General features: G+C 56.7%; 1 protein-coding gene across 5 annotated transcripts in view; it reads left to right on the forward strand.

Moving 5' to 3' along the window:
* Positions 1 to 950: 950 nt before the first annotated feature.
* Positions 951 to 23,780, forward strand: part of GABRG1 (gamma-aminobutyric acid type A receptor subunit gamma1) — an 85,496-nt gene continuing 62,666 nt past the window's right edge. For all 5 annotated transcript variants that reach the window (XM_084625560.1, XM_084625558.1, XM_084625559.1 and 2 more), the window contains exon 1: positions 951 to 2,620. In XM_084625560.1, coding sequence (XP_084481686.1) covers positions 2,520 to 2,620 — 101 coding nt within the window. In that variant the 5' untranslated portion in view covers positions 951 to 2,519. The remainder of the gene's footprint in view (positions 2,621 to 23,780) is intronic.

Consider the following 23,780-nt stretch of genomic DNA (forward strand, 5'->3'; position numbering starts at 1 on the left):
TGCCTTCAGGGAGCTGCACTGAAGTCCATGGGCCTCAGCACAGGTACAGCAGTCTCTTCATATTCATCTATTTACACTTCATACAAATTTTCTCCACTAACAATGTGTCTCTGTTTCCTGTTATGACAGCATGGGGGTAGGATAACATTTTTATGGATTAGCAAGAGCCTTAATGGTCCAAGTAAAATGATTGATTGTAGGCCCCTTGGAAAACAGTGTGTGCGTGCATCAGTGCCATCCATAGACAAGCCTAGCTGGGAAATGAGAGCAGGTGTACTGTACATGCTGCACAGGGCAAAATTGTCTTTGAAGTCAACACAACCAAGAGGGGAGCTTCTCTGTATCCATTTTCATTAACAAATACATGTTTTGTGGTGACTGAGCTCATGCTAGTCAGTGTCATCATTCCCTGGAGGCTCTACTTTCTGCCATCACCTGCCTGTCCAGCTACTTATCTTCAAGTCTTTGAATTTTTCACTTGATATACTGCATCTGTCTGAAGTGTATTGTAAAAATTCTTATCCTTCAAGAAGATATAGTTCTCAAAATACAGTAACACCACCCTACAGAAGGAGACAAGAATGAAGAACCCACTACTAGCCAATATTGAAATAAGCAGTAGCAAGGAGATTGAACTACACTTCAATATATTTTCCATCTTTTGAGTAATATTTAACTTAGATTATCAAGATTAAAATGGGTCACTCTAATGAAGTAGGGCAACTTTTTAAAAAAATTAAATAAAATAATCCTATGTTGACTTGGAAGCTGGTGCAACTACACTGATTTCAAAGCGGTTTCAAATTTAAGCTCTACGGTGTAAAGCTCTGTACTGTGCAAAACTAATCTAGATTGGAGCTTCTGAACATGAACACAATGCAAATAAATAATAAAGTACACCAACACTTGCTGTAACATAATTTATTTTTTATTTAGACTTTTCCTGCAAATATTTACCCATCTCATTAAAGTCAGGGGGACTAATCACTGTATTAAAGTGAAGCCAATGTGTAAATCTTTGCAGGAGTGAGCCTTCATCTCCAATCTGTTTAATCACTCATAGCCCACCCTACTTGTTTAAAAAAAAAAAAAGCAACCCCCCCCACCACCTTATATTTTCCTTGTGCTGTATTCAACACATTGAATATCCCTAGTCACTTTCATACACCTGCATCCTGGAATACTTTAATACTTTCCATCCCAAAGCTCTTCACTGATTCATATTTGTAAAGGCCCACAATATTCCAGCCAGGTAAATAATATGGTCCCCCTTCATTAAAGGAGGTGGAGAGGTGTTGGGGAAAGGGAAGCAAAGAGAGGGCGATGTCGAGATGCCAGCACTCCCCTTTCTTCAGCAACTTGGCCAGGCTTCTTCCTCTAAATCATACAGCTCGAATCAATAGCAGCAGCAGGAGAGATGAAGAGAGACGTTTGCAGATGAGATCAAAGGCGATGGAGCCTCCTGGGCGGGGGATCACTCACTTGGTGGTGGGAGGGGGGGGCAGCCTGAGCGGGGACAGTCCCGCATCTTCCAAACTCCTGCAGGAAGGGCCGTGCCAGCCTCATCCCCATCACGCAGCCGGACCTGCCCTGAGTCGCGCCCCCAGAGGCGGGGCGGATGAGGAACTGCAGGTGCCCGCATTGCTGGGCGGCAGCAGCCAGCCGCGCAACCCCCGCCCCGGCCGGCTGCAGGGCCTGAGCGCGCAGGGCAGAGCCGGAGCGGCGGCAACCCGCGCGCTCCGCCGCCGCGAGGGCCCGGCTTTCCCCGTCCCCATAGCAACCGCCCGGGCAACAGGCGCTCGAGCTCCGCGCTCCTCGCCTAGCACGGCGGGCCGGGGGAGGGGGGAGCAGCCTCGCCGCCGCAAGGGGCCTGCAAAGGGCGCGCGCGGGGGGCTGGATGCAGCGACCAGGGGCGGCAGGTGGGCGCTGAAAGCAACTGGCTTCCTTGCGCTCTGCCTTTGGGGGAGCGCATTCAGCCCCCGCGCCGCGGGTGGGCCCGAGCTGGCACTCTGCCCCCGGGAGCGCTGCCCTCGGCAACGGACAGCCCCAGGCCGCCCCCGTCCCGTTTTGCTTTAAATCCTTATCATTAAGCAGTTGCAACTTCCTCCCTCTACAGCGGTGCCGAGCTCTGCGAGGAGCTCCTAGCTCCCCCCGTCCCCGGCTCTCAATCAAGCAGCGCCGAAGGGACCCTTCTCCTCGTGCGAGGCCCTCTGTGGGTGGCTTCTTTTTATTTCGCCTCCCGTTTAAAAAGACGCCAACCTGTCTGCCGAGCATGTTTCCCTTCTAGTAAGGAAGCTCCACCTCTGCGAGGACTTGATTCGTCCAGCACTTTTTAAGATAATGTATGGAGCAACCTGAGGAGCTTATTGGCCAAGTTGCATGGTCCTTTTAGAGTCGGATCCTACCTGGCTGGGGGGTTCTCTCCCTCTCGCTCCTACGCGCTGGGGGGATGCCGAAATTGCAGAGTAACTACTAGAGAGTGACTTGTAAGAAAACCAGAGAAGAGAGACTTAAAGCCAATGGATTCATGGAGGCGTCCCTCCTTCCCGTGGCCTCTGTGCAGTCCCCGCAGCAGGATGAGGCTTCTGCTCCTGCTGTTGACCGTGCGATTGGGGAACTGGTAAGTACAAGTGACAAGGGGACCTGAAGTGGCTCTGCTTAGCAGCCTCTCTCCCTCCTTTATTGATCGCTTTGGGTTAGGGACGTTGCATAGTGGCAGCCCATTGTAAGTCTGTCCAACTCCCCTCCGCCCCCATCACCCAACTCCTCCTTTACGTTTGTTGTCGGATCACTTTCTGCTTGGACTTGCATCACTTTCACCTGCCCGAGAGCACTGTGTTCTCTAGGAAGGGGAGTGCCCTATTGTTGTTACAAACCTTAACCTAAACTGTAGCTCTTTTGCAAATGACTCTCTGCAACCACCTCTAGTGAATCCGACATTGCTAAAGTAAAACTTTACTTGATATGTTTGTCATTTGAGTAAGAAGCGTTTGTGGAGCCCCTGCTTCAGTTTAGCTGCAGTAAGTGATCTTCAACTTACCCTTTCTTTAAAATAATGCATTTTTCTTACCACCCGATATTCACTGTGTGGGGGCTGTGGAAGTCAGTACAGTTGGGAATTTATCAGAGCTTGTACATATTTGCCAGCATCGGTTTCCCAAGAGGACCTTAATACTCAACAATAAAAATTGTTCCATGCAGGCTGCAAGTTATCAGAGTTTCATCTTAGGCAATTAGTTTTATGCATTTTTTTATTTGGTTTAGTTTATAAAAAATAAATCTTCGTCATCTGACAAGTGGCAGGTTGCTGTTCCTGTACCTGAAAAGTACTCTGATGTAAATGAATAATACAAATAATTTGGCAAATAACTTAGTTTGATCATTTATTTGCAAAAGAAATAAACCAATATATTTGTACAAAAAATTGTCAACTGCATATCGTATTTTAGTTTTCCACCAAACTCTGGTACTGTCTGCGTGGCTTTAGGACATAGGTCCTGATCCTGCACAATTGAAGTCAATGGGAGTTTTGCCTTTGTCTGTAATGGGATCAGGATCAGGTCCATTGTGCACATGTGGAACAGCTGGGTAGGTTCTGAGGTGCTGTTGAAGTTGTGAAGCAGAAAATGCAAGCTTTAACAGGAGTTTTCAAGACTGATCATACAGGCTCTGAAGAAGACATTATTTTCTACCTTGTCAATATGCCATTTATAAATGTCCATGAAAGATGTAACAATGATTTTGTTTTCTTTTTATCTTTCAACTCCTTTAATAATTCAGAGGTAACATTTTTATTCCTTACTTTATGCATTAATAAAAATGTTAAGTAGCTATAATAGTACAATAGAATATTGCCCTGTGTGCCTATCTTTAACTATATGCATCAAATGATCATTCATAGATATAGCAGATGTGCAGTATCTAGGATGGTAAGAAATCCATTAAAAGTTAGACCCCCCGACGCTGAACATTTTAGTCTGTATGAAGATCTTTAGCTTATCTCTCATCTTCAGAGGACTGCTGTGTGATCCCAGTTAGAAACACCACTGATTACCCTTTTCTTAGGCATGTATTAGTGTCCGTTTCTTTTAAAATTCTTGTCAGATTAAGGTAACATTTTTCAAAGGCATTGATGGAAATGATACCAGCACAGCTGTGCATCTGCAGAATGTTTTTTAATGAACACGTTACGCCTCAGGTGTGAAGGAAATTACCAAGTGGTTTGAGAGAAAAGAATACATATGCTCATTTTATCTGTTCAAAGACTAAGTTTCAAAGACAGGAAGAGCCATCTTAAAAATAGTTGCAGATGTTATTTCATTTTTCACTTATTAAAAATAAAGTATGATAGGTTTAGAGGATTAGGTATGGATTTTTTATCATATATGTAATTAGCAATAGATTTATAAATAAGTTCATGAAGAACCCTCCAATGAGAGGAAGAAATGCACTTGGATGAATTATTTTATTCTGGGCTGCACCATCTCTTCCCAGATAAAATGGAACCTTCAATATAAATATGTATGATATCAGCTGTTTTCAGGCTTGCTTTTCATTCAGAGACTAATTGGTAACATTTGTTGTTGAGAGCTTTTTCAAGTGACCACAAATGGATGTTTTCCAGAGACTGAATCTCTGATGTGTAGTTTGTTACAGCTCACTGATATTCTACAGGGAGCTTTGTGGGACTTTCCAGAGACCCTTCTTAACATTCTGCCACTCAGTTGAAAGAAAGTTGGGAGGAAATTTTCTGCTTCTCTGCATTCTGTTCTAATCTCTGTCAGAAATGGCTTTTCCTTTAAGTAAAAAACATTCTAAAATGCAACATTTGCCTCCAGAATAGACCACAATGCCCCAAACTGCAGATACTTTCCAAAAATTGCTCAGGATGGGAGATCCCCAAACTCCGATACAAGGTCCCCACCTCTCACACCACTCAGACTTCAAAGGACCTAAATTGGACATTCTCTGTTATATGTGTATGCTCGTATGTGTAAACACCCACAACCCCCACTCTTAATAAAGGCTGCTCTAAGTAACATACTTAATGCAAACCTAAAAGCAAGGAAATGAAAAGTTGAGTACCAGTAGAACATACCTTTTAATCTAGACAACCACCTAGAGATGCACATGCATCACAACCTTAACTCTGCCTATAGATACCAACCTTCCAACATCCGATCCCCAAATCTTATGCAACTCCAGCCACTGTGTTTAACTGCAGCATATGTATACCCAAACAGACCATACCTCCCTCCCCTACTGTCCTTTCTGCACAGTTCTCTGAAATTACACATGCTCAGGTTGAAGAAAGGGGTGTTGAATGGTTGATACCTTTACTGGGGTGAAGATAAGGTTGTGGTGCTTTTTCTATGCTGTATGGTGGTTGTGCTGGAACAATGTACAGTAGAACCTCAGAGTTACAAGCACCAGAGAGTTATGAACTAACCAGTCAATCACACACCTCATTTGGAACCAGAAATACACAATTAAGCAGCAGAGATGCCCCCACCCCCCCAAAAAAAGAAGGAAATACAGTACTGTAAATTTAAGCTATTAAAAAAGTAAGGGAAATCAGCATTTTTCTTCTGCATAGTAAAGTTTCAAAGATGTATTAAGTCAGTGCTCAGTTGTAAACTTCTGAAACAGCCATAACATTTTTTTCAGAGTTACAAACATTTCAGAGTTATGAACAATCTCTGCCAAGGTGTTTGTAACTCTGAGGCTCTACTGTAGTTACCTATCAGTCACTTACTTTTAAATGCTTGTGTTTTGTAATAAGATCAAAATTATTATGCTGTCTAAATATAAAAACACAGTAATTATAAACTAATGCATATCACCATGACACAGAAACCTTGACTATAACCCAATAAAACTAATTTTCTTTTATTAGTAAGCTCTAAATACACACACAATATAAAACCCTTATGGAAAAGAAACATAAGTTTTTACTACACGTAAGCAATATATGTTGATCAGCCTCCAATGCACATAGTTAGTGTGGCAGAGCTCCGACCTTGTCCCCATGGGTCCCGCACTTCTAGGCGGTTTATGCTAGCCTCAGTGGCTCACCGTGACCTTCCACATAGCCCTTCTCTCTCTCGGGCCAGGGTTACAGTCTACTGAGCCCTTTTCGTGATAAGCCAGCAAGGAGGTTGGTGAGAGAAGTCCCACAGTCTCTGTTGTCCCTAGGGGCTTATTTCAGAACAGTTTAGACTCCTGTCCTGACAGGGGCCTGTCTTCCCCTCCCAGGAGGTGTTTCTGAAGTGGCAGGTTGGGGGGAACTCAGGCCCACCCTCTACCCCAGGTTCCGGATCAGGGACCCTAATGGTGACAGCTGTTGGTTGCTGACCATTCACTGCCAGAGTTGCTACATTTCCCTGAGCCAGTTCCCCACAGCTCTCCCGCTTCTCTCTTCTTCACCCATACCTTAGGGCTCCCTTACTGATGGCTTGAGGGTGCCTTCATTAACCAGCCCTTCAGCCACACTTCCTCTCCCCTGGCTCTCCTCAGCCTGACTGGAGTGAGCCCTTTTATAGTATCAGAGGGGCCTTAATTAGAGTCAGGTGTTCACATTACCTTAATAGCCTCACCTGACTCTTTGCAGGTTAATTGGAGTTGGGTGTTCTCATTAGCCTGGAGCAGTCCCTGCTCAAGTCACTCAGGGAACAGAAACCTGTTCATCCAGTGGCCAGTATATTTGCCTCTACCAGACTCCTGTACCCCACGTGCCTCCCCGCCCAACCTTTGTCCGGGTGGAGGCCCATCGGGCGCGCCACTCCCGGTTGGACCGTATCTATTTGTCACGCTTCCATCTCTCCCAGGCCCACTCCTCCAGCATCCGGCTGGCCCCGTTTTCTGATCATCACCTGGCCACCGTGACGGTCTCTCTCTGTGCGGAGAGGCCGGGGCCGGCCTATTGGCATTTTAATAACAGCTTGCTGGAGGACGTGGGCTTCGTGGCGTCCTTCCGGGAGTTCTGGTTGGCCTGGCGAGGGCAGCGGCATGCCTTTCCCTCGGCGCGGCGGTGGTGGGACCTAGGGAAGGTGCGCGCCCGGCTCTTCTGCCGCGACTACACCCGGGGCGCCAGCCGACGGAGGGATGCGGCGATGGGGCAGCTGGAACGGGAGGTCTTCGAGCTGGAGAGGCGTCTGGCCGCCAGCCCTGAGGATCCATCCCTCTGCGGAGCGTGCCGGGAGAAGCGGGAGGAGCTCCGGGCCCTCGAGGACCATCGGGCCCGGGGCGCTTTTGTTCGATCCCGCATCCGCCTCCTTCGGGAGATGGATCGCGGCTCCCGCTTCTTCTACGCCCTGGAGAAAAAGAGGGGGGGCCAAGAAGCACATCACTTGCCTCCTCGCAGAGGACGGCACCCCCCTCACGGATCCGGTGGAGATGTGCGAGGGCCAGGGCCTTCTACGCAGACCTTTTCTCCCTGGGTCCGACCGATCCTAACGCTTGCAGAGTGCTCTGGGATGAACTCCCGACGGTCAGCGCGGGCGACCGAGACTGGCTAGAGCTGCCTCTCGCTCTGGCCGAGTTCTCGGAAGCCCTCCGCTGCATGCCCACCAATAAATCTCCGGGCATGGACGGGCTGACCGTGGAGTTCTACCGCGCGTTCTGGGACGTCCTCGGCCCAGACTTAGTTACTGTCTGGGCCGAGTCTTTGCAGGGCGGGGTCCTCCCTCTTTCGTGCAGGCGAGCCGTGCTCGCCTTATTGCCAAAGAAGGGGGACCTCCGCGATTTACGGAATTGGCGTCCCGTCTCGCTCCTCAGCACGGACTATAAGGTCGTAGCGAAAGCCATCTCGCTGCGGCTGGGGTCCGTGCTGGCGGACGTGATCCACCCAGACCAGACCTACACCGTCCCAGGCCGCACCATCTTCGACAACCTCTATCTGGTCCGGGACCTTTTGGAACTCGGGTGTAGGCACGGTCTGTCGTTCGCCCTCCTGTCCCTGGATCAGGAGAAGGCGTTCGACAGGGTGGATCACGGGTATCTCCTGGGCACTCTGCGAGCGTTCGGCTTGGCTCCCCAGTTTGTGGGCTTTCTCCAGGTGCTGTACGCCTCCGCGGAGTGTCTGGTCAGGCTCAACTGGACCCTGACCGAACCGGTCAGCTTCGGGCGGGGAGTACGGCAGGGGTGCCCCCTTTCGGGCCAGCTGTACGCTCTGGCGATCGAGCCCTTCCTCTGTCTCCTCCGCAGGAGGTTGACGGGGTTGGCGCTACGGGAGCCGGAGCTGCGGTTGGTCCTGTCGGCATACGCCGACGATGTACTCCTCGTGGTCCAGGACCCGGGCGACTTGGCGCGGGTGGAGGCTTGCCAGGCTGTGTACTCGGCAGCCTCCTCTGCCCGGGTCAACTGGGTCAAGAGCTCTGGCTTGGTGGTAGGGGACTGGCAGCAGGCGAGCTCCCTCCCACCCGTGCTTCAAGCCATCCGGTGGAGCGTGGGTCCGCTGCTCTATCTCGGCGTTTACCTTTCTGCCACGCATCCGTCTCCGCCGGAGAACTGGCACGGTTTAGAGGGCAGGGTGGTAGAGCGGCTCCGGAGATGGACGGGACTGCTCCGGTGTCTGTCCTTTCGAGGGCGGGCACTGGTGCTCAACCAACTGGTCCTGTCCATGCTCTGGTACCGGCTCAACACCCTGGTTCCGGCTCCGGATTTCCTGGCCAACCTCCAGAAATTGATTCTTGAGTTCTTCTGGTCAGGACTGCACTGGGTCTCTGCAGGGGTTCTCCATCTGCCCCTGGAGGAGGGAGGGCAGGGCCTGAAGTGTCTCCGCACTCAGGTCCACGTCTTCCGCCTCCAGGCCCTGCAGAGGCTCCTTTATGGTGCAGGTAGTCCGGCGTGGAGCGCATTGGCACACGCCTTCCTGCGCCGCCTCCGAGGGCTCCGATATGACCGGCAGCTCCTTTATCTCCACCCGAGGGGTCTTCCGCGAGACCTCTCTGGGCTGCCGGTCTTCTACCAGGACCTCCTCCGGACCTGGAAACTGTTCGCAGCGACCAGGTCCGTGGCGGCCTCCGTGGGGGCAGACCTCCTCGCGGAACCCCTGCTACACAACCCCCAGCTCCGTGTGCAGGCGGCGGAGTCCCCCTCGGTGCGCCAGAGGTTGGTCCTGGCGGAAGTCACCAGAGTCGGAGACCTCCTGGACTACGACCGGGATGACTGGCTGGATCCCCTGACGCTCGCTCAGCACATGGGGCTCTCCAGACCTCGTACTGCCCTGCGCGTACTTCAGGAGGTGAGCGCCGCTTTGCCGCCCGCTGCTCGGGTTTACCTCGACCGGGTCCTGCGAGAGGGCGCGCCCTGCCCACCCTCCACCCCAGGCCCTCCGGACCTTTTTATCGGGCCCCTGCCCCGTGGACCCGACCGACCCCCCCGCCCCTTTACCGTGAGCCGGCTGCGCGAGCTGCAGCCGGTCCGGTTTCAGACCGCGCCAAAACGACATCTCTACACGCTCGTGCTCCACACCCTTCATGTCCTCACCCTCGCGTCCCGCCCTGACACAAAGTGGCGGGACCTCCTGCCACCTCTAGAGGGCGAGGAGCCCCGGTGGGCCAGCCTCTATTCCACCTTAGTGCCGAGGCCCGCTGGGGATATCAGTTGGCGGCTCCTTCACGGGGCCGTGAGCATGGGCGTGTATTTGGCGCGGTTCACCCCGATTCCGGACACCTGCCCCTTTTGCGGCGTGAGGGAAACCCTGGCGCACGTCTATCTGGAGTGCGCCAGGTTGCAGCCCCTATTCCGGCTCCTCACCAATCTTTTGTTACGGTTTTGGTTGCACTTTTCTCCTCACCTTCTCATCTGTGCACTCCCTGTTCGTGGCCTCACTAAGTTGCGGGACCTCCTGGTCAACCTCCTCCTGACCCTGGCTAAAGTGGCCATCTATAAAACCAGGGTGAGGAGGTTGGCCGATGGAGTCTCCTGCGACTGCGGGGCCTATTTCCGATCCTCTGTCCGTTCACGCCTCCGAGCAGATTTCCTCTGGGCGGTGTCCACCGACTCCCTTGACGCCTTTGAGGAGCGGTGGGTGCTGTCCGGGGTTCTCTGCTCGGTGTCCCCGTCCGGTTCCCTTCGTTTGACCCTTTGACCGCACTCCCGTCCCTGTTTTTCATTAGTTGTTCCTCGTAATTAGTTGGCTCTCCAGGCCCTGTGGATCTCCCCCTTAGGCTGGGGGGGGGCTCCTTTCGTAGTGGACGAGCTCCGCCTGCCCACTTCCTGGATCCCAATAGACCAGACTCCTGTACCCCACGTGCCCCCCCGCCCCATCCTGGACTGACCCCCTGTAACAGCCCCCAGCTTTGTCCCTGGCTCCCTGCCCCATTTTTCCCCTTGCAGCCTTTTTGCCCTTCCCCTTACCCCAGCACCTTGCTGGCTTCAGTTTGTTTGCCTGCCCCGTCCTTCTCCCTCTGCAGCCCTTGCTTGTTTGCCCCGCCCTTGCCTCTGAAGTCAGCCCCTAGGTTCCCTGTCCTGCCTCCAGCCTGGTTCTCCCCCCTCCCCATGTGATACCTCTGCCCTGATTGGCCCCTTATTCAGTGCGCCCATGCCCCCTCCCATGCGCTTGTGCCCTTCCCCTGTTTGAGTTTGCCCCGATCTCACTGCACTCCCCAAATGTTGTTATGACCCCCCTCCCCTAGTGCAGCTAGAGGAGCCAGTTTTCTACTCCGAGTCAGTGACTGTCCCCCACAAGCCCTCGAAAGCCCCCCTGTCCAGCCCATCCCCTTTGGTGCCCTCCTCCCCTGCCTGCAGCCTAGCGGGGAGGAGTGGTTGACCTGCCTCCCCTTTCCCCTCCTCTTTCTGGTGTCCTTCCCTCCCTGATCATTATGATGGGGAATACGACGGGTGGGGCCCCTCCAGTAGCCCTAGATATCCCTCCCCCGCCTGCCCCTCCGTCACCGCCCCGAGCCTCTACCTCAGCCGCCGCTGCCAAACCACCTGTCACCGCCCCCGCTGGGGCGCCGGCAGCGGCGGGCACCGGGGCGACCTCCATTGCTGCCACGTCCCTCCCCCCTTAGATTCTGGGGGAGCCCCCCCCAGCCAGCGGGAAGGGCCAGGGTAGGAAGAAGGGGAAGAGCCCTGCTAAAAAGTCCAGGCCCTCCATGGCAGGGACTGCCCTCACTGCCGCCGCCCCGTCATTGGCCACAGCCTCCCACCCCACTGCCCCTTCCACCAGCTCTGTGGGTGTCCCTCCCCCGGCCCCCAGGGCGTACGCCCAGGTGGCGGCAGCCCCCCCGCCTGCTGCTACGTCATCTCTCCCATCCGCCGCCTCCGCTACCAGCTATAGCGACCAGGGCCCCTTTCCCACCATGACCAGAAAGCACGGCGTCCGTTGCCTCCTGGTGCCCGCCTCGCCCCACGTGGAGACGTACGTGCCGGCGTTGGCGAGGGCGGTGGGGCCCACGGCCATTGTGGCGGCCTCCAAAATGTACGGGAAGGTAGTCTTCTTCCTGGCATCGGAGGCCGCTGCCCAGGAGGCGGCGGAGAAGGGCCTGGCGGTGGGGGGCGTGTTCGTCCCCCTCGAGCCGCTGGATGACCTGGGCGTCCGCCTGGTCCTGACTTCCATCCCTCCCTTCCTTCCCAATGCCGCCCTGTTACCTGCCCTCTCTACCCTGGGGAAGCCCATCTCTGTTTTGAGCCCTCTCTCCTTGGGCTGCAAGGACCCCGCCCTCCGTCACGTCCTTTTGTTCCGCCGGCAAGTGCAGCTGCAACTGCCACCGGCGGCGCGTGATGGAGAGGCGCTTGAGGGGTCCTTTTTGATCCCCTACCAGGGGGCCCACTACCGGGTGCATTATTCCACGGGGGAGGCCCGGTGCTACCTCTGCCGGGCAATGGGGCACATCCAGAGGGACGGCCCCTTGGCATCCGGGACCCCCGAGCCCCGGCAGGGCGCTGGCCCCGTCATCGCTGGCGCCCCTGGCTGCCCGGTGCCCGAAGACGCCCCTCCTCCCACTCAGTCCATCACTGCTCCTGCTCGGGCCCGAGGGGCGCTCCCCGCAGCACGCCCAGACGAGCGGGAGAGCCCCGCCTCTGCTGCCTGCAATTCGGCGGGACCCCCAGAGGAGGGTGCGGCAGGGATGCTGCCAAGCGTGGGAGAGGGCCCGCCTCAGGGGGACTCTTCCCTCCCTTATTCCGCCCCACCGCTGCCTCCCACGGTCCCTGAGCCATCATCCTTGCCCCCTGACCCGACCCCTGTTAGCCAGCCCCCCGATGATGCCATGGAGGGCTGGGCCCTAGTCCAGGGGAAGCGGGGCAAGCAGAAGGCTCGAGCTCCACTCCTTTCCACCGATGCGGAAGCCCCCCGGAAGACCAGAAGGGGGGGCGCCAATGCCGAGCCCTCTGCCTTGTCTGCGAGCGCATACCAGCCCCTGGTACTGGCTGGGGAAGACATGGCAGCACGGAAGGGCAGTATCGTCCCTCCCTTAGAGTCCCTTCCTTCTAAGGACCCCGATGGAGCCCCACCTGCCCCGTTACCATCCACAACCCCTGTGAGCCTCGGGGCGAGTGTCGCTCCGGGCACTAGCGGGGAGACCTCCGGGGTGGCGGAAGGAGAGCTCCCCTCCATATACGAGGATATCGAGGCCCTGGGTCTGACCCCAGTCACCCAGGGGGAGAACGACCCACTGCTAACAGGCCTTGATCTGAGCGACCTCACCCCGGCCCCGCCTTCCCCATGTCCCCTTCCCCTAATAGCTACCTTTGCTCCCGCCTCCGAGGGTTCCCAGGGCTCCTCCATCTGCCCGGCAGTGGGTGGCAGCTCGGTGTTAGCCGCCAAGTCCACCGAGGCGACTGCTGGTGCTCTGCGGCTGGGACCCGAGCACCATGGGTTGCCCCTCGAGGACGTGGAGCGACTGACCTCCTTCCCGGGCAGGGACCCCACTGACGGTGCTGTGGCTACTCTGCCGGCCGTGGTGCCAGAGCCCAGCATCATGGAGGGCCCCCTGCCCCACCCTCACCTCCCAGAGCCTGATCGAGAGGGGCCATTTCCAACAGCTTGGCTCCTGGGGCCCAGGATCCTACCTATGCTCCTCTCCCTGGCTCTGCACCCAACCCCTGCCTTGCCCTTATTCTGAATCCCTGCCCTGCCCCTGATGTCAACCCCGCCCCTGTTCCCCCCACCTCCCGTGTTGTCACTGCCGTCCCTGGGGCCGTCATCTCCTCACTCCTAGAGGATAGCCCCCAGGGAGCGGCTTCTGTTTTCCCTAGTCCCGACTCGCTAGGGGCTGCTACCTTCCCTCCACCGCCCCCACTCGAGCCAGGGTTTGAGGGGGGCCGCGTGGCGCCAGCCCATCGGGCGCTACGTCGGGGGTCTGCCCCTTGCCTGCCCGTTTTGGTGGGCCATGGGGCTGTGTCAGCAGTCCCTCCGGAGGACAGCCGGGGGCTAGTGGCCCCGGCCCACCATACGCTGCGGGAGGAGCTGCAGGAGTTCCTTGAGGACGTCCGGGGCTCCCATAATAAGGTGCAGCTCGCCCTGCAGCGCTGGGGGGATTTCCATCTCATCCTCCGGGCCGCGAGGGCCCTCATGGGGGAGGGTAAAAGGACCGGGAAGCAGGCTGCCGCGACTTACCAGCGGATCCGCCTCTTCCGTGACTCCCTAATTACCTACGGGGTAGGTCACGGATTGTTGCGCGGCCCATTGGGTGAGGATCCCCCCCCAGCCCTCCTTATGGAACTTCTTACCATCATCACGTTAAACACCAGGGGCTGTAGGATGGGTCTCCACAGGTGCCAGGTGGTCTCCTTCCTTCGGGAGTGGGGGTACTCTGTGATTTTCCTGCAGGAGACCCATACGGATCCGGCCGACGAAGCTAGCTGGCGGCTGGAATGGGGGGACAGGGTCTACTTTAGCCATCTCACAGTTCGTACGGCTGGAGTGGTGACCCTGTTCTCCCCCGACCTACGGCCCGAGGTGCTGGGGGTCGCTGAGGCTGTGCCGGGCTGCCTGCTGCACCTCCGGGTCCGTTTGGAGGGGCTTGTGGTCAATTTCTTCAACATCTATGCCCCAACATCGGGCCCGGAGCGGCTACACTTCTTTCAGCAGGCGTCCGCCTTCCTCGGCACTTTGGATCCTCACGAGTGCCTGGTCCTGGGCGGGGACTTCAATAGACCGCTCGGGGACTGAGCAGTGCCCGGCCGCCGCGGACGTCCTCCAGGAGATAGTCGACCATCACTCCCTGGTGGACGTCTGGCGCGACCACCACCCGGACGACACCTTGACGTTCACCTTTGTCCGGGTGGAGGCCTGTCGGGCGCGCCACTCCCGGTTGGACCGTATCTATTTGTCATGCTTCCATCTCTCCCAGGCCCACTCCTCCAGCATCCGGCCGGCCCCGTTTTCCGATCATCACCTGGCCACTGTGATGGTCTCTCTCTGTGTGGAGAGGCCGGGGCCGGCCTATTGGCATTTTAATAACAGCTTGCTGGAGGACGTGGGCTTCGTGGCGTCCTTCCGGGAGTTCTGGTTCGCCTGGCGAGGGCAGCGGCGTGCCTTTCCCTCGGCGCGGCGGTGGTGGAACCTAGGGAAGGTGCGCGCCCGGCTCTTCTGCCGCGACTACACCCGGGGCGCCAGCTGACGGAGGGATGCGGCGATGGGGCAGCTGGAACGGGAGGTCTTCGAGCTGGAGAGGCGTCTGGCCGCCAGCCCTGAGGATCCATCCCTCTGCGGAGCGTGCCGGGAGAAGCGGGAGGAGCTCCGGGCCCTCGAGGACCATCAGGCCTGGGGCGCTTTTGTTCGATCCCGCATCCGCCTCCTTCGGCTCCCGCTTCTTCTACGCCCTGGAGAAAAAGAGGGGGGCCAAGAAGCACATCACTTGCCTCCTCGCAGAGGACGGCACCCCCCTCACGGACGCGGTGGAGATGTGCGGGAGGGCCAGGGCCTTCTACTCAGGCCTTTTCTCCCCGGATCCGACCGATCCTAACGCTTGCAGAGTGCTCTGGGACGAACTCCCGACGGTCAGCGCGGGCGACCGAGACTGGCTAGAGCTGCCTCTCACTCTGGCCAAGTTCTCGGAAGCCCTCCGCCGCATGCCCACCGATAAATCTCTGGGCATGGACGGGCTGACCGTGGAGTTCTACTGCGTGTTCTGGGACGTCCTCGGCCCAGACTTAGTTACTGTCTGGGCCGAGTCTTTGCAGAGCAGGGTCCTCCCTCTTTCGTGCAGGCGAGCCGTGCTCGCCTTATTGCCAAAGAAGGGGGACCTCCGCGATTTACGAAATTGGCGTCCCGTCTCGCTCCTCAGCACGGACTACAAGGTTGTAGCGAAAGCCATCTCGCTGCGGCTAGGGTCCGTGCTGGCGGACGTGATCCACCCAGACCAGACCTACACCGTCCTGGGCCACACCATCTTCGACAACCTCTATCTGGTCCGGGACCTTTTGGAACTCGGGTGTAGGGACGGTCTCTCGTTCGCTCTTCTGTCCCTGGATCAGGAGAAGGCGTTCAACAGGGTGGATCACGGGTACCTCCTGGGCACTCTGCGAGCGTTTAGCTTGGCTCCCCAGTTTGTGGGTTTTCTCCAGGTGCTGTACGCCTCCGCAGAGTATCTGGTCAGGCTCAACTGGACCCTGACCGAACCGGTCAGCTTCGGGCGAGGAGTACGGCAGGGGTGCCCCCTTTCGGGCCAGCTGTACGCTCTGGCGATCGAGCCCTTCCTCTGTCTCCTCCGCAGGAGGTTGACGGGGTTGGCGCTACGGGAGCCAGAGCTGCGGCTGGTCCTGTCAGCATATGCTGACGATGTGCTCCTCGTGGTCCAGGACCCGGGCGATTTGGCGCGGGTGGAGGCTTGCCAGGCTGTGTACTCGGCAGCCTCCTCCGCCCGGGTCAACTGGGTCAAGAGCTCTGGCTTGGTGGTAGGGGACAGGCGGCAGGCGAGCCCCCTTCCCAGCCACGCTTCAAGCCATCTGGTGGAGCGTGGGTCCGCTGCTCTATCTCGGCGTTTACCTTTCTGCCACGCATCCGTCTCTTCTGGAGAACTGGCACGGTTTAGAGGACAGGGTGGTAGAACTCTGGAGATGGACAGGACTGCTCCGGTGTCTGACCTTTCGAGGGCAGGCACTGGTGCTCAATCAACTAGTCCTGTCCATGCTCTGGTACCGGCTCAACACCCTGGTTCCGGCCCCGGATTTCCTGGCCAACCTCCGGAAATTGATTCTGGAGTTCTTCTGGTCAGGAGTGTACTGGGTCTCTGCAGGGGTTCTCCATCTGCCCCTGGAGGAGGGAGGGCAGGGCCTGAAGTGTCTCCACACTCAGGTCCATGTCTTCCGCCTCCAGGCCCTGCAGAGGCTCCTTTATGATGCAGGTAGTCCGGCGTGGAGCATATTGGCGTACGCCTTCCTGCGCCACCTCCGAGGGCTCCTATATGACCGGCAGCTCCTTTATCTCCTGTAGGATTCATACAAGGTTCATGCGCTTGGTAACATTCAGGGCACACCCGGAGTGTTGTATAGGAGCTGTGCACACACAGCTCTTCTCAAGGGCATGAACCTTGGAATCTCGCCCAGATGACATGAACCATGGGAAGCCTCCCAGGACTGGACTCAAGGACTGAGAGCGAGGAATGTGGTAGACAGAAACTGGTAAATAAGAATGTTAAACAAAGCCAGTGTATTCCTTTTATCTGTTGGAGAATGTAATGCGCGGGGGGAGAGAAAGAATAAAGGGGAAGGTGGAATGCTGACAGGCAGAAGCCTGTTAGCAGACCAGCCATTTGCTTGCTAAAAGCTGTGTTCTGTCTTGTCATTGAACCGCCACAACCTCCATCCGAGGGGTCTTCCGCGAGACCTCTCCGGGCTGCCGGTCTTCTACCAGGACCTCCTCCGGACCTGGAAACTGTTTGCAGCGACCAGATCCGTGGAGGCCTCCGTGGGGAAAGATCTCCTCGCGGAGCCCCTGCTACACAACCCCCAGCTCCGTGTGCAGGCAGCGGAGTCCCCCTCCGTGCGCCAGAGGTTGGTCCTGGCAGAAGTCACCAGAGTCGGAGACCTCCTGGACTACGAGCGGGGAGACTGGCTGGATCCCCTGACGCTCGCTCAGCGCATGGGGCTCTCCAGACCTCGTACTGCCCTGTGCGTACTTCAGGAGGTAAGGGCCGCTTTGCCACCCGCTGCTTGGGTTTACCTCGACCGGGTCCTGCGAGAGGGCGCACCCCACCCACCCTCCCCCCCAGGCCCTCCAGACCTTTTCATCGGGCCCCTGCCCCGTGGACCCGACCGACCCCCCCACCTCTTCACCGTGAGCTGGCTGCGCGAGCTGCAGCCGGTCCGGTTCCAGACCGCACCAAAACAACATCTCTACACGCTCGTGCTCCACACCTTTCATGTCCTCACTCTCGCGTCCCGCCCTGACACTAAGTGGTGGGACCTTTTGCCACCTCTAGAGGGTGAGGAGCCCCGATGGGCCAGCCTCTATTCCACCTTAGTCCCGAGGCCCGCTGGGGATATCAGTTGGCAACTCCTTCACGGGGCCGTGAGCACGGGCGTGTACTTGGTGCAGTTTACCCCAATCCTGGACACCCGCCCCTTTGCAGCGTGAGGGAAACCCTGGCGCACGTCTATCTGGAGTGCGCCAGGTTGCAGCCCCTATTCCAGCTCCTCACCAATATTTTGTTAAGGTTTTGGTTGCACTTTTCTCCTCACCTTCTCATCTATGCACTCCCTGTCCATGGCCTCACTAAGTTGCGGGACCTCCTGGTCAACCTCCTCCTGACCCTGGCTAAAGTGGCCATCTATAAAACCAGGGTGAGGAGGTTGGCCGATGGAGTCTCCTGCGACTGCGGGGCCTATTTCCGATCCTCTGTCCGTTCACGCCTCTGGGCAGAGTTCCTCTGGGCGGCGTCTACTGACTCCCTTGACGCCTTTGAGGAGCAGTGGGCGCTGTCCGGGGTTCTCTGCTCGGTGTCCCCGTCCGGTTCCCTTCGTTTGACCCTTTGACTGCACTCCCGTCCCCGTTTTTCATTAGTTGTCCCCCGTAATTATTTGGCTTCCCTGGTCCTGTGGATTTCCCCCTTAGGCTGGGGGGGGATCCTTTAGCAGTGGGTGAGCTTCGGCCGCCCACTTCCTGGATCCCAATACGACTACCCCATCCCCATCTGGTTCCCTTCATTTGACCCTTTGACCGCACTCCCGTCCCTGTTCTTCATTAGTTGTCCCCCGTAATTATTTGGCTTCCCAGGTCCTGTAGACCCCCCCTTAGGCTGGGGGGGATCCTTTAGCAGTGGGTGAGCTTCGCCCGCCCACTTCCTGGATCCCAATAAGACTACCCCATCCCCATCTGGTTCCCTTCATTTGACCCTTTGACCGCACTCCCGTCCCTGTTGTTCATTAGTTGTCCCCCGCAATTATTTGGTTTTCCAGGTCCTGTGGACTCCCCACCTTAGGCTGGGGGGGGGGCTTTGCCCGCCCACTTCCTGGATTCCAATACGACTACTCTATTGAGCCCAACTGGCCTAGAGGGAGGAGAGAGACTGCTGCTAGGCCTTGGGCTTTTGCTGCTACTGCAGCTGCTCCCCTGGCTGGGCCAGACACCATACCCCGACCCCCACTTCTCTGCTACCTGGTTGCTGGCTAGCCGCTGGACCACCACCCCCACCCTTGGTTGCTGCTACTCCAGCCCCTTGGTGGGTGGGGGGTGGCTGCTGGCCCGCTCCCCAGAGGAGGGGAATGAGGGACTCCAGGCCTGGCCGTTGCTGCTGTGGACCGTACTACCACCACCACCACCTGTGAGGGGTCATTTCTGTCTGCCTGTCCACTGGACTGTGGCCTGGAGCTGCTGCATTTGCTGCGTGGAGCTGCTGGAGCCCCGAGGAGGAGAAGAAGAGGCCATCTGCTGCTGGGGGAGTGCACAGGGACTCTACAGACCGCTGTGGAGGGGGCTTTTAAGACCGAGTAACTTTTGAACTGTGCTCTTGTGGTGGGAGTTTTGACTGTTTGTGGGGACACAGGGGGTGTGGCTTGGAACCTGCCCCCTAGTCCATCCTCTGACCCTGGGGAAGCCCTCCCAGCCGGCAGGAAGGACCAGGGTAAAAAGAAGGGTAAGGGCCCTGCAAAAAAGTCTAAGCCCTCCATGGCAGGGGCTGCCCCCACTGCCGTGGCCCCACCACTGGCTGCGGCATCCCTCCCCGCTGTTCCCTCCACCAGCTCTGTGGGTGCCCTGGCCCCCAGGGTGTACGCCCAGGTGGCGGCAGCCCCCCCCCGCCTGCCGCTACATGATCTTTCCCACTCACCGCCTCCGCTACCATCAATAGCGGCCAGGGCCCCTTCCCGACCTTGACCAGGAAGCACGGTGTCCGTTGCCTTCTGGTGCCCGCCTCGCCCCACGTGGAGACCTACGTGCAGGTGTTGGTGAGGGTGGTGGGGCCCACGGCCATTGTGGCAGCCTCCAAAATGTACGGAGAGGTCTTCTTCTTTTTAGCATCGGAGGCTGCCGCCCAGGAGGCAGTGGAGAAGGGCTTGGTGGTGGGGGGCGTGTTTGTCCCCCTAAAGCTGCTAGAGGACTTGGGCGCCTGCCTGGTCCTGACCTCTGTCCTTCCCTTTCTTCCCAATGCCGCCTTGTTACCTGCCCTCTCTACCCTGGGGAAACCCATCTCCGTTGTCAGCCCTCTCCCACTGGGCTGCAAAGACCCCTCCCTCCATCACGTCCTCTCGTTCCGCTGGCAGGGGCAGCTTCAACTGCCGCCGGCAATGTGTGACGGAGAGGTGCTCAAGGAGTCATTCTTGGTCCCCTACCAGGGGGCCCCTTACCGGGTGCACTATTCCACAGGGGAGGCCCGGTGCTACCTCTGCCAGGCGATGGGGCACGTCCGGAGGGACTGCCCCTTGGTCCGGCAAGGAGGGGCATCCGGGACCCCCGAGCTCCGGTGGGGCGCTGACCCTGTCATCGCCGGCACCCCTGGCTGCCCGGCACCTGAAGCTGCCCCTCCTCCTCAGTCCACCACTGCTCCAGCTCGGGCCCAAGGGAGAGCTCCGCCTTAGCTGCCTGCAATCCGGCGGAGCCCCTAGAGGAGGGTGCGGCAAGGATACCGCTGAGCATGGGAAAGGGCCCGTCCCAGGGGGAATCTTCCCTCCCTCATGCTGTCCCACCGCTGTCTCCCATGGTCCCTGAGCCATTGTCCCTGCCCCCGACCCGACCCCTGTTAGTCGGCCCCCCGATGATGCCATGGAGGGCTGGGCCCTAGTCCAGGGGACGCGGGGCAAATGGAGGGCTCGAGCTCTGCTCCTTTCCATCGATGCGGAAGCCCCCCGAAAGACCAGAAAGGGGGGCACTGATGCCGAGCCCTCTGCCTTGCCTGCAGGCGCGTACCATCCCCCGGTACCGGCTGGGGAAGACGTGGCAGCACGGGAGGGCAGTACCGTCCCTCCATTGGAGTCCCTTCCCTCCAAGGCCCCCGATGGAGCCCCTCCTGCCCCGTTACCATCCGGAGCCCCTGTGAGCCCCGGGGCGAGCGTCACTTCGGGCACTGGCGGGGAGACCTCCGGGGTGGTGGAAGGAGAGCTCCCTTCCATCTACGAGGAGATCGGGGCCCTGGGTCTGACCCTGGTCACCCAGGGGGAGGACGACCCTCTGCCAGCGGGCCTCGATCTGAGTGACCTCACCCCGGCCCCGCCTTCTCCATGCTCCCTCCCCAGCCGCTGCTTCTGCTCCTGCCTCCGAGGGTTCCCTGGGCTCCTCCATCTGCCTGGCCGCAGGTGGCACCCTGCTGTTGGCCGCCGAGCCCACCGAGGCGACCACCGGTGCTATGCGGCTGGGACCTGAGCACCACGGGCTGTCCCTCATGGGCATGGGGCAATCGACCTCCTTCCCGGGCAGTTCTGCAGAAAAGGACCTAGGGGTTACAGTGGACGAGAAGCTGGATATGAGTCAACACTGTGCCCTTGTTGCCAAGAAGGCCAATGGCATTTTGGGATGTATACGTAGGAGTATTGCCAGCAGATCGAGGGACGTGATCGTTCCCCTCTATTCAACATTGGTGAGGCCTCATCTGGAGTACTGTGTCCAGTTTTGGGCCCCACACTACAAGAAGGATGTGGAAAAATTGGAAAACGTCCAGCGGAGGGCAACAAAAATGATTAGGGGACTGGAACACATGACTTATGAGGAGAGGCTGAGGGAACTGGGATTGTTTAGTCTGCGGAAGAGAAGAATGAGGGGGGATTTGATAGCTGCTTTCAACTCCTGAAAGGGGGTTCCAAAGAGGATGGATCTAGACTGTTCTCAGTGGTAGCTGATGACAGAACAAGGAGTAATGGTCTCAAGTTGCAGGGGGGCAGGTTTAGGTTGGATATTAGGAAAAACTTTTTCACTAGGAGGGTGGTGAAACAGTGGAATGCGTTACCTAGGGAGGTGGTGGAATCTCCTTCCTCAGATATTTTAAAGGTCAGGCTTGACAAAGCCTTGGCTGGGGTGATTTAGTTGGGGATTGGTCCTGCTTTGAGCAGGGGGTTGGACTAGATGACCTCCTGAGGTCCCTTCCAACCCAGATATTCTATGAAGTGTCTCTGCACTCAGGTCCATGTCTTCCGCCTCCAGGCCCTGCAGAGGCTCCTTTATGGTGCAGGTAGTCCGGCGTGGAGCGTACTGGCACGCGCTTTCCTGTGCCGCTTCCGAGGGCTCCGATATGACCGGCAGCTCCTTTACCTCCATCCGAGAGGTCTTCTGTGAGACCTCTCCGGGCTGCCGGTCTTCTACCAGGACCTCCTCCGGACCTGGAAACTGTTCACAACAACCAGGTCCGTGGCAGCCTCCATGGGGGAATATCTCCTTGCGGAGCCCCTGCTACACAACCCCCAGCTCCGTGTGCAGGTGGCGGAGTCCCCCTCGGTGCGCCAGAGGTTGGTCCTGGCAGAAGTCACCAGAGTCGGAGACCTCCTGGACTACGAGCGGGGAGACTCGCTGAATCCCCTGACGCTCGTTCAGCGCATGGGGTTCTCCAGACCTCATACTCCCCTGCGCGTACTTCAGGAGGTGAGGGCCGCTTTGCTGCCTGCTGCTCGGGTCTACCTCGACCGGGTCCTAAGGGAGGGCGTGCCCCGCCCATCTTCCACGCCAGGCCCTCCGGACCTTTTCATTGGGCCCCTGCCCCGTGGACCCGACCAACCCCCCCGCCCCTTCACTGTGAGCCGGCTACACGAGCTGCAGCCAGTCCGTTTCCAGACTGCACCAAGGAAACATCTATACACGCTCGTACTCCACACCCTTCACGTCCTCACCCTCACGTCCCGCTCCGACACAAAGTGGCGGGATCTCCTGCCACCTCTAGAGGGTGAGGAGCCCCGGTGGGCCAGCCTATATTCCACCTTGGTCCCAAGGCCCGCCAGCGATATCAGTTGGCGGCTCCTTCACGGGGCCGTGAGCACGGGCGTGTATTTGGCGCAGTTCACCCCAATCCCGGACACCTGCCCCTTTTGTGGCGTGAGGGAAACCCTGGCGCACGTCTATCTGGAGTGTGCCAGGTTGCAGCCCCTATTCCAGCTCCTCACCAATATTTTGTTAAGGTTTTGGTTGCACTTTTCTCCTCACCTTCTTATCTATGCACTCCCTGTCCGTGGCCCCACTAAGTCGCGGGACCTCCTGGTCAACCTCCTCCTGACCCTGGCTAAAGCGGCCATCTATAAAACCAGGGTGAGGAGGTTGGCCGATGGAGTCTCCTGCGACTGCGGGGCCTATTTCCGATCCTCTATCCGTTCACGCCTCCGGGCAGAGTTCCTCTGGGTGGCGTCCACTGACTCCCTTGACGCCTTTGAGGAGCAGTGGGCGCTGTCCGGGGTTCTCTGCTCGGTGTCCCCGTCCGGCTCCCTTCGTTTGACTCTTTGACCGCACTACCGTCCCTGTTGTTCATTAGTTGTCCCCTGTAATTATTTGGCTTCCCAGGTCCTGTGGATCTCCCCCTTAGGCTGGAGGGGGGATCCTTTAGCACTTCCTGGATCCCAATAGGACTACTTTGTTGTACCCAACTGGTCTGGGTCTATCACAATAGACAACTGAAACATAAATCAGTAATGATACTCGCCTACCAATATACCTTCTTCTCAAGAAATAGCAATTATACTTTATCAAAAATGTAATTTAGTTGATAAATATATTTAACTAATAAAACTTTTCCATCTTGATGTATCCTTTATGGAAAATATTTATATACTGAATTACAGATAGCAACAATTTCCCTTTTTTCTCACAACAGTCCACCAACAAACGTGTTCAGTCTGATAATGATAAAATGATGATATGATAATCATAAAATATGCATTTCTTAATAATTTATAAGAATAATGTATTTGTATTGACAATAAAATATTTATGATGTTCGTAACAGTTAATTTCCATTTATGTGCTTGGTATATGATGTGATGAGAAACGACACTGTTGTCCATTAGCAACTGTAACTTTTTTTTTTTAAGTGAAGGTTGTTTTATTAACATTTAACCTCATTTTAACATTTTCTTGATTTATTATACAGTGTATCTGGTCATAGTTAAGAACTGAGAAGAAACTGTTCTTAAAATAATCATAGTTTTCTTACAAGTGACTTAAAAGGAAACTTTCAAACTTTGGCAAACTAGATGAAAGAAGTTATTAAAACTTTGCTAGTCACTTTTAATATGAGGGTCTTGTGACATATACCTGTATTTGAATAAGAGGTTCTACCCATTCAGGCAGAAATCCTGCAAAAAGAACCATCCAGGCAGACCCCCATTGTCTTTAGTCAGTCTCCATAGGGATACAGGGGTCTATCTCTGCAGTGTATCTTGCAGAATTGGCACCCCAGTTTCTGCTTGAACCCACAATG

Source organism: Lepidochelys olivacea, assembly GCF_965140295.1.
Source record: "Lepidochelys olivacea isolate rLepOli2 genome assembly, chromosome: 4".
Classification (NCBI taxonomy): Eukaryota; Metazoa; Chordata; order Testudines; family Cheloniidae; genus Lepidochelys; species Lepidochelys olivacea.